The sequence below is a fragment of the Lepidochelys olivacea genome, assembly GCF_965140295.1.
Source record: "Lepidochelys olivacea isolate rLepOli2 genome assembly, chromosome: 7".
Taxonomy (NCBI): domain Eukaryota; kingdom Metazoa; phylum Chordata; order Testudines; family Cheloniidae; genus Lepidochelys; species Lepidochelys olivacea.
The window spans coordinates 121,284,460-121,294,621 of NC_140417.1; the positions used below are offsets into that span (position 1 = coordinate 121,284,460).

Sequence of the window (10,162 nt, forward strand, 5' to 3'; positions counted from 1 at the left end):
GTAGTTTTGTGGTGGTTCCAAGAAGTGTTCATTCTCCAGCGTCAGTACAGTTTCATCTCCCCGACCTCTGGACTATGCTTGGTACAGTAACTTGTGTGAACTTCAAAATTGTTTTCTAGGACAAGTCCACTGGTTTCCTCAGAGTAGGTTCTAAAGTGAGACCCCAAATAATAACTATTAAAACAGCACTCTGGTGACCAGAGCAGATGACTAGAAGTTGGGACACCTGGCTTCTGTTCCCCACTCCTTCATTTGCTTACTGTTCTCTTGGGGCAGGTCACCGTAACAGTTGTGCCTTGGCTGCTGCTTCTGTGAGATGGGGCTAATGATACTGCCCAACCGTTGCAAAGAGCTTTGATACGTTGTGACTAAAACTGCAGCGTTAATGTTACTGTTCTAACGATTCTTTTTACTATGGAAAAGCTAGATACAAGGACAATTTCTCTGCTGGCCCAAGTCCAGTGAAGTCCATGGAGTTATTTCAGCACAGAATACAGCCCAGTGTTGTTTAAAGATTGTACAGTAGTGGCCTTTGAAAACTTGCTAAGGTTACCTCAGTAATCTCCAGTGGTCCCTTATACTTTTCTATACTCACTCTTAGAAATACTTTGATCACTGCAAATAATGGAACGTTCTAACAGCAATTACTAATTTAGCTATCTAGGACAGTTGGCAGCTTCAGAAAGCTTTTGCTTAGCACAACTTACACAGCTAAATAAAATTAACTTTTTAAACTTTTTTTCCCCCATAGGCTCTCCAAATCTAAGAACTAGGCCTCCACCTCGGAGAGAATCCAGTCTGGTTTGTGTTTTTTTTTTTTTTTATTCTTAAATATTGCGACGGTCATCTAGACACACAGCTTTAGAGGAACCCCCTCTCCCCCCACACAGGGCTTCTGAAGAGATTGTTTTTTTTTTTTAAACACACGGCATATAATAGAGAATAAAATACACATTCTGGAATTTGCTCAACATTCATTGAGGACATTTTTCTGAGTCAGTGCATGTTTTGAAAAAATCTTGCTTCACATATAAGCGCTATTCTTGGTTGTGTGATTTTTTTTCTGTCTTTATTTTTAAATATTAAAGAGCAGCTATCACTTAAAATAACTCCAATTAGGGAGGTGTGAAACTGGATGGGGTGGGAGAAGCCTTGTTTATGAAAAATGTCATGATCTCTGTTTTTGTTTTGGGGCAATTTTGCACCCAGGAACAACTTTTTAATATAAATTCAGTCATATTGGGCTTTGTATGGGAACATTTTTCCATGGGAAAAGTTACCATGGAAAAATGTTCTTCATTTGGAATAAAACTGCCCTTTTAGTGTTTTATATACAAAGTTGAACGCCCAACTTTGTGTGGTGCTTTGTTCCCATAACTCCTACTGGGACCAATTGGACCATTAATTATTAAACATTAATAAGTATAATAGGATCAACCTTTGAAGGGATGATACTCGAGCTATAGAATGGTAATTGTAACTGTGCTCACATACTACAGTGGTGGGGCCATGTAGTTCAATTGGGAACAAAGTTTTTAAGTAACAGCCATCACATTTTCACTAGCCAACTACATCTTCCTGGGATTGTGGCATATTTCAGAACCATGCACAGAATATTGAGTGCATTGTGTAAACTTGCCCTGTTTGAATCCTTCCTTTTAAAAAAGGGCATAAGTACCAACACTGAATGGCTCCAAATACAAGAGCATAAATAGTATTTATAGATTTTATTTATTTTTCCCCAATGGCTGTGATTTAGATAGGTACCTTACTAGAGAATGGCTTGTCCTCTTACACCAGTGAAGTGGGCTTTTAGCAAGCTACCAGGACTGGCATTTCCCAATGGAACAAAAGAACTGAATTGTTATGTTCCTCTTTTTTTGTTCATCTTTATGCCGAGATGAGCTTGCATGAAGGACCCTGTGTTCAGACCCTAATAAGAGCACCCAGATAGGGTTCAAAGCACCCGAGTCTCAAGAACTGTTCTTTTGAAAAATGTGCAAATTTGAGAGCTGTTCTTATGAGATTTCTACCAACTCAGAATGAAATCTCATGAGATTTTGGACACACCAAAACTAGAATATAGGCCTCTTTTTGTTTTTCATCTTATCATGAACAAAAAATTGTAGAAAGCAATCTCGGATTGGAACATTTTGAATCTAATTGGCCTAAATGTAAAAGGGGTTTGGATGCAAAGTTTTGGACCATCTTTAGTTGCTATGTCATATCAGTGTAATGTCCCTCATGACGACGAGGACCGATAATAAACCCTTGATTCTCTGAGCTTTTCCCCGTCACAGAGGGGCTGGTGACCTGAGCGTTACTGAAATGCTTAGTCTTCCCGCAACCCATAGTCTTGACTCTGCCCTTTTATAATTCCAAAGTAGATAAATTGAGTTCTGGGGAGGAGTAAAACCTTAATGTCCTGTCTGCTGAACCTGGACGCTAAAGCGCCCACAGCTCTTTCAAAAGAGTAAAGACTTTCCCAATTACATTTTAGCCAAAATTGTCCCTTCCACCTTTCCTGCAGTGGTGCGCAGCATGCCTATAGCAGCTAGAAACTGCTGCCCACTCCAAGGTGGCTACATTTTAATGCTGCGGCATCTGTTTAATCTTTAAGTCTGTTTGGTATCTTGTGGGAGGACAGGTGCTAGGGAAATGGGAATTATTAAAATTAGTTGTCCTGCTGTCTGGACTTGCAGAACTCAGGGCAGACGTATGAAAAGCCGAACTGTCTCCTAAATATGAGGAAGACCTAGTAACCCCATTAGACAGAAGTTACATCAATCAAATACTTTTGTTTGTAGCGGAGTCTCTCCTGCTCGGAGCAGGAGCAGTGTGAATTTGGATTCACTCTGTAATGTGCAGCATTCAGCTCTTCCAATTCTTTTATCCTGTGTGTTGATCTCAAACTTCTCTTCTGAACATTTTATTAACTGAGAGCTCAGTATGGTTAATATTTACGCTGTTTTCCTCCTGACTTTTGTTTCCTTTGCACTAATTATTTCAATTAGTTTTTATTTTGGCAGGAATGCTGTAATTAACTCCATGTTAACAAAACACATGTGAAGCATCAAGTATGTTTGCTGTTTCCAATTAGCTCAGTTTAAATTCAAACCATTCTAAAATCTGAAGGCATGTTGTTATACTGCATCCTATGCTATATTTTAACGTGTACAGTGCTGAAATGCAGAATTGAAACATTGCTAGGCAAGGTTAATACGTCGGCCAAAATGCCTCCGGCAGTTATGTTAAAATGATGCATGTTTCTTACTATGAGGGTGGTTTAGAAATCAATGGAGTAGTACGTTAAGGTACAGTATTTTGCTTCCTTTCTTCAGTTTCCTGGCTCAGAATCTTGCTGCAACTATCTCAGTTGTCATCTTAACTATCTGTCACAATTCAGACCTGTGTGTGTAAGTCACATTTTTAATGCAAGGAGCAGATTTTGTCCTTAAAGAACCAAGGATCCCTTCTGGTTTTTTCCATCAGGACTCTTTTTTGCTTATTTAATAATGAGTCATGTCATTCAATAGAGTGTTACGCTAATCATGGACGGTGCAGATATATAGATGCTTAGAAGAACGGAATCTTTCCTAGTTTCTCTTTTTAAATCTAAAATATGAGAGGAACCTAGTAAGATTGTCTATGGTTTTAGGGTTGGTTAATGATGACATCGGGGTTTGAACAAAATTGCTTGTTCTCCGTTACATAAAGAAATAGGGAGCTAGGGCCCCCGTCCTGACATCCATCCAACTGCCATTGGCATTTTAGCTGAGTAAATCCATAAATTGTGATCCAGTTCAGTCAAGGGATACTTGTGGGAGGTGCTCAGGTTTTATGGTGAAAGACACAGATATGTATGTTTGTTTTTTCCTTTTTAATTCCAATTAATAAATAGCAATTATCAGCTTTTAGATTTTTACATGCAGCTCTAGTTAATCTGGATCACTTAATTCTTGATATCTGGGAAACAGGTTCCATCTTGGGCCTGTTGTTGCACAAAATTTTCCATATGTATGTCCTCTGAAGCCATAGGTGGGTGAGGTGATATCTCTTATTGGACCAACTTCTGTTGGTGAGAAAGAAGCTTCTGAGCTTACAGAGAGCTCTTCTTCGGAAGAAAGAGCTCAAGAAAAGCTCTGTGTGTAAGGTCGGAAGCTTGTCTCTCTCTCTCTCAAACAGAAGTCAGTCCAATAAGAGATTATCTCACCCGCCTTGTCACTTTAATATCCTGGGACCAACACGGCTACAACAACACTGCAAACCTTTTGTTATAGAAAGCCTGGTGCTTATCACTAGGAGGTAAATTAGGAGTAAGGAATGCCACTTGTTCAGCCGCACTGAAAAATGGCAAATCACTGTCCATGCTGACACATCCAGCCTCTTCTTGCTAGCTGCTCTCTAAACAAGACTTTCTTTTGTTGCCACAGGGCTTCCAGTTGCCTAAACCACCTGAGCCTCCATCAGTGGAAGTGGAATATTACACTATTGCAGAATTCCAGTCTTGTATTTCTGACGGAATAAGCTTTCGTGGAGGACAAAAGGCAGAGGTGAGAGCCTAAACAGTGCAACCGTACAAAATAATAATGCTTTGCAATGGTAGAGCATTGTACAAAGTTAGATGATGGCTTGAAAGAAAAAAAAAATCCTAACCCGTTAACTCTCCAAACTAATGGCAGTGTTCATCATCATCGTCTTCTAGGTTATTGATAAGAACTCTGGTGGCTGGTGGTATGTACAGATTGGAGAGAAAGAAGGGTGGGCTCCAGCATCTTACATTGATAAAAGGAAGAAGCCCAATTTAAACAGAAGAACCAGTACTCTAACCCGACCCAAGGTCCCTCCCCCAGCACCTCCCAGTAAACCAAAAGACGTGGAAGAAGGAACTGCTCCTGGGACTGTTTCATCAGGAGAAGTCCAGGACTCCCCACAAAAGCTCAGATATGAAGAACCAGAGTATGATGTGCCTGCCTTTGGCTTTGATGCAGAGTCTGAGGTGAATGAGAGCCATGGAGATGATAGTTCCTTGGAAAAACGTCTGTTTCAGCCACTCAAGCCGTCCCCTGTCTCATCCCTGCAGAGGGCAAAGTTCAGAGTTGGCGAGTCTTCAGAGGATGTTGCTCGTGAAGAAGAGATCATCTATGAAAATGAGGGATTCAGACCTTATGTGGATGACGTTTCGTCATGTAAAGAATCTAGCGGAGATTCGGATTCCCAAAAAAGCTCCTCTCTCTCTCTAATCCGAAGAAACTCTCCATGCTCCAGTTCTCCCAAATCATCGCTCCTGAAGCTCAAATCTGACAAAAGCATTCAGCCTGATCTTGGAAAATGTCACTATTCCAGAAGTGACGAGGTAAAACCCAGATCAGCCTCAGACGTTGGCTTACGTAGCATGCAAAGAACAAGTGCGAAGAAGGAGCCTGGACAGAGCCCCTCAACTAAAGCAAAGCCAATGGTTAGACCTAAACCCTTCCTCAATAAGGCAGATTCTCAGAGCCAAGAAAAAATGGATATCAGCACTTTAAGGCGTCAGCTGAGGCCAACTGGGCAGCTCAGGGGTGGACTTCAAGGTTCGAGAAGTGAAGAGTCTGAAAGCCCTCCACAAATAGCTCCTGAGATCCAAGATGACTCCCTTAGAAGAAGCTCCACAGATCTCATTACATCTCCTTCCCATGCCATTTTCTGCTCTAACCATTCAGCCAAGACAGAGCAAGAGAATGAGACAAAATGTTTGTATGTAACCACTGACTCTTACCAAAAGGTTCAGGATTCTGAACTCTGCTTCCCAGCAGGAGTGGAAGTGGAAGTGTTGGAAAAGCAAGCCAGCGGATGGTGGTACATGAAGTATGGAGATATGGAAGGGTGGGCTCCTTCCCACTACCTGGTACTTGCCGATAACCAACGACGAGAAGCCTCAGAGACCGACATCTCGCTGGCCAGGAACAGAAGAAATGAAAGCAAGTCAAATAGTTTGGAGAAAATAGAGAAAAGAGTTCAGGCTTTGAACACCATCAACCAGAGCAAAAGAGCAATGCCCCCCATTCCAAGCAAGCCCCCTGGTGGCTTTTCCAAAACTTCAGGGGCGGTGAAAATGAGGAATGGAGTGAGACAGTTAGCAGTGAGGCCACAGTCTGTATTCGTTTCCCCACCCCCAAAGGATAATAACCTATCATGCTCCCTGCGCAGGAACGAATCCTTAACTACTACAGACCACCTAAGGGCTGTCCGCCGGAATTCCTCTTTCAGCAGTGCGCGATCACAGCCCGGTGACTCGAAGGCAAAGCAGGCTGATCAATCAGGCATAGAGGGATTGGAGACAACCTGCAATCTATCCACTCAGCGCAATGGAATCCCAGTGTCCACCGTCCGGCCAAAGCCCCTTGAAAAATCCCAGTTCATCCACAACAACCTCAAGGATATCTATGTTTCCATTGCAGACTATGAGGGGGATGAGGAGACGGCAGGGTTTCAGGAAGGTGTCTGCATGGAGGTTCTGGAAAGAAACCCAAATGGTTGGTGGTACTGTCAGATCATGGATGGTGGGAAACCATTTAAAGGCTGGGTGCCCTCAAATTATTTGGAGAAAAAAAATTAATGTTGCAATATCTTTAAATTCCCTAATTTATACTGTTCCTGCTGTGTACATCTGAAAAAAAATGCTACACCCACAAAATTTTTTTCCCGTGCTCTAGTTTGTGCAAAGGGACTGACTGATTAAGCTATGCTGTGTTTTCAGAGCTTTATGGGATTAACATGGCCTGAAGGAATTTAAGCAAAGAAAAAGAAGATACAGCTTAGTCAAATGCCCCTTTTTGGGAAGCTGTTGTTAATCTGTGTGTAACAGGGTATGATATCTCATGTTTCCTGTTGCTAATGGTAGGAAACCAAATGTGTGCCTTTGCGAGAGATACAAACTGATGCATCCACTTGAGGAAATCGTTGGGGGGAGTTTAGTGCCAAACTTAAACATTTTAGAATCTCTGCTTCCTCTCATCTCCACATGGAATATCCAGAAGTTTTGAATGTGTTTTCACAACTTTTAAGTGTGCAAAGTGAGTTGGAATTTGATTCTAAAATACAGAGGAGAACCCCAGCCCTTTCTAGAAGCTCAGATTTTTCACTCTTCTCAACAGTCAGTTTCAGCGTTGGAGCCTTTTCATCGTGGAGAGATTTGGTCTCTGACTTCAACCGCGGTTTGTCATTATTACTAAACCTCAGAAATTACATTCAGGAGGCATTGGGGTTTTTTTGTGTTTGTTTTTGGGTTTTTTTTGCTGCCTTTTGTTCTCTCTCTGGGCTCTTGAGCTGAGACTCCAGGTGTTCTTATGGCCTGTAGGGCTACCAGGTGCTTGCAAACACACCACAAAAACAAACCTATGGACACAATTTTGTGAACAATGATTACTTTAAATACTCCTTGTTTAGTTCAGTGTGGCGACTCCTGTCAGGAGATCCAGGTTGATTCTCTTTCCTGAGCTGGGTTTTTCCAAATTGTCACAATTTTTAAATATTCAAAATACCCCTGCGGCCTCAAAGAAGAAAAGCAATCAAATGTGTTACTCCTGTTTTCACTGTCCGATACAAATTGGGAGCACATTCACAGGACCCACAAAGCTGTAAGTTAGAAACAGCCATAACCTGTTGCAGCATCAGTGTTTACAAAGGGAGCGGTGGAGAAGCCATTGAATTCAGTCTGCACAATTTTAATTTGTATATTTTGGGGAGTTGTTTTTGTGTCTTTCCTGTGCATTCTGGGTATTTTTTTTTTACCTGTGCATTGGTTTACCAAAAAAGCCTTTTTTTTTTTTTTCCTTTAAGTGAAAACTAAAGTAGGAGTCAATTTTGTGATTGGATTCCCACTTGAATCCAAAAAGTACATTTGTACTGCAAAGAACACATGGGATTTTCAAGCTCAGAGAGAGATCTAATAACAAAGCAATTAGGGCTACAATGTGACTAACCAAAAAGCTGCCTCTCCCCCTCCTCCCCCCACTTTTCCTTCATGTTATTTAAAACTGTAATGCTTTAAAACGTGACACATGGGTGGTGGGGCGGGGAATATACAACCATTTGGAAAGGGCATGGATTACAGACATGTTCCTGAGGTAGCCAGCTATTGTACTGTAAGCATCAGCCACTATAAATCCATACTGTACTTGAGAAAGTCTTGCTTTTAGCAGTTTAATGGGCTCGTTAAGCATTTAAGTGACGATCAATATCCAGTTTCTTTAAATAAGAGGCAGCATTTTTGTGTCCTGTTTTAAAGGGGAAAAGTCAATTATTTCACTGCTGGTGTATTACACATATTGATAAAAGCCCTTTTATTTTCCAGCCAAACTTCATGCCAATTATCATTTGGCATTGGGAAGATAAAGGGTCTGATGATTTAGTTAGCTGGAACCCAACCTGATGTGAGGCCTAAAATAGCACAGTATTGAGTGTGTTATAGGGAGTGTTTTCTCTGCCAAAAAAAAAAAAAATACACAATTTAAAAGTTGTTCTCGTCTTTATTTTTTTGTGATTTGGGGTTTTTTAACTAATCACCACGAAAACTTCGAGGGAAAGAGGCCTACAGTTGACATGACTGACGCCCATTTGCTAGCTGAAAAACCATTACGTTGCAATCAAAGTCTGTGAATGGAGTTCTGTTGAAACAGTTATGTCCACGAGTAATGGTGGGGGCGGATGTTCTCAGATCCAACGTAAGTTGTGACGGGGAGGTGTATCTACACTACAGCCCAGATCAAAATGTGTAGAGTCCTCTCTCTACCTTACGTTTTACTATATATATGTATATACCCAGTTAACCACATCTTACTGGATGTCTGTCTGAGGCGCTGCAGTCCCATCTCTCATGCTTCTGTCCATTTTTAGTTGTACTAATATGGTAGCAGTCATTAAAGACTGCTGGAGCTGTTGTGAGATTATAATAGAAGTATTCTATTCTTCTGCTGGACAGTATTAAATAGAGCAATACATAGTTATCTGCTAGATTGCAGTACTAACAGTAGTGACTTAGTGACTTGTGTAATGTTATTTTGATTTACTTTAACAATAATGATGCGGAAGTGGTTCATTATTTTGAATTAATGCACTTTAACAATAAAAAATCCAAAATGGAAGTCAACACAGCAAACTAAGTGCATTATTTAAAGGTGCAGTATATAATTGTTCATTTTTTAAAAAAGCATGTATTTATTAAAATTAATTTATAATTATTTAAAAATATGCTAAAATTTTGTTTTGACAGCACTTTCATGCTGTCATCTCCTGAGGAGACAAAAAACACAGCTCCCAATACTTCTGCATTGAGCCACTGAACTCTCAAAATACAGAACAGCATGACTTGAGTTCTTGCCAAGAGAAAGAGACACATTTCTGATTAGAGAGCAATTTAGGAATATTCAGATTGTATCCAACAAAGGAAAGGCCACAGATGCAAAGAATCTCTGAGTGGGAGGAGACCTCTGGTGGGGCCATTGGAGCCTGCACTGGGACTGGATTGATTTCATTAACCCTAATTTTCCCCTTTCTGTGTGGGTGGCAGGATAGCTTTGAACACCTCCTCGAGCCTGGGCCCTGAATGAGGTTGTGGAATTACTGAGGTGATCAAACCCCGCTGTGACCTGGTGGTACTTACAGGCTCAGGCCATTGGAATCGGGGCCATTGTTAAACTTTGTAACTAAAGTCATTGTGTCGCATTCCTCCCTCTCTGCCAGTACACTAAATACTTCCCACTGCACCTTAAACCAGAGTTGCTTGTTCTGTCCTAATTGAGGGACTTGGTTTGGTCTTTGTCTTTGTGGGTACGTTGTGCCCAGCCAGTTATCAACAGCACAGTGGGCTGTGGTGTAGAATCTTTGACATCAACAAGGTACAAAAAAATATCAGTACCTGCAAATGCTGGTGTCTTGCGCGGGTCTTCTCAAGCATCAGTTCTGCTCAGCAACAACTGATGATGATTACTCCTGTGAAGCTTCTTTCAGATTTCATAGGAGAAGGCAGAGCTGAGCAGGTCAGATTCTGTGTAACACAGCCCCCGCCCCGTAAAAACTACACACACGTATGCCCAACAGAATGGAAAGTGACAGATGCACTTGAATCTAAATGAGAGAGTTTGTGGCTCAGAAATGAATCTGAGCCACATAAACGTCAGAT

General features: G+C 41.2%; 1 protein-coding gene across 6 annotated transcripts in view; it reads left to right on the forward strand.

Moving 5' to 3' along the window:
* Positions 1-9,157, forward strand: part of SH3PXD2A (SH3 and PX domains 2A) — a 383,399-nt gene extending 374,242 nt beyond the window's left edge. For all 6 annotated transcript variants that reach the window (XM_084634157.1, XM_084634156.1, XM_084634159.1 and 3 more), the window contains 3 exons: positions 752-801; positions 4,434-4,553; positions 4,706-9,157. In XM_084634157.1, coding sequence (XP_084490283.1) covers positions 752-801; positions 4,434-4,553; positions 4,706-6,598 — 2,063 coding nt within the window. In that variant the 3' untranslated portion in view covers positions 6,599-9,157. The remainder of the gene's footprint in view (positions 1-751; positions 802-4,433; positions 4,554-4,705) is intronic.
* The last annotated feature ends 1,005 nt before the right edge of the window (positions 9,158-10,162 follow it).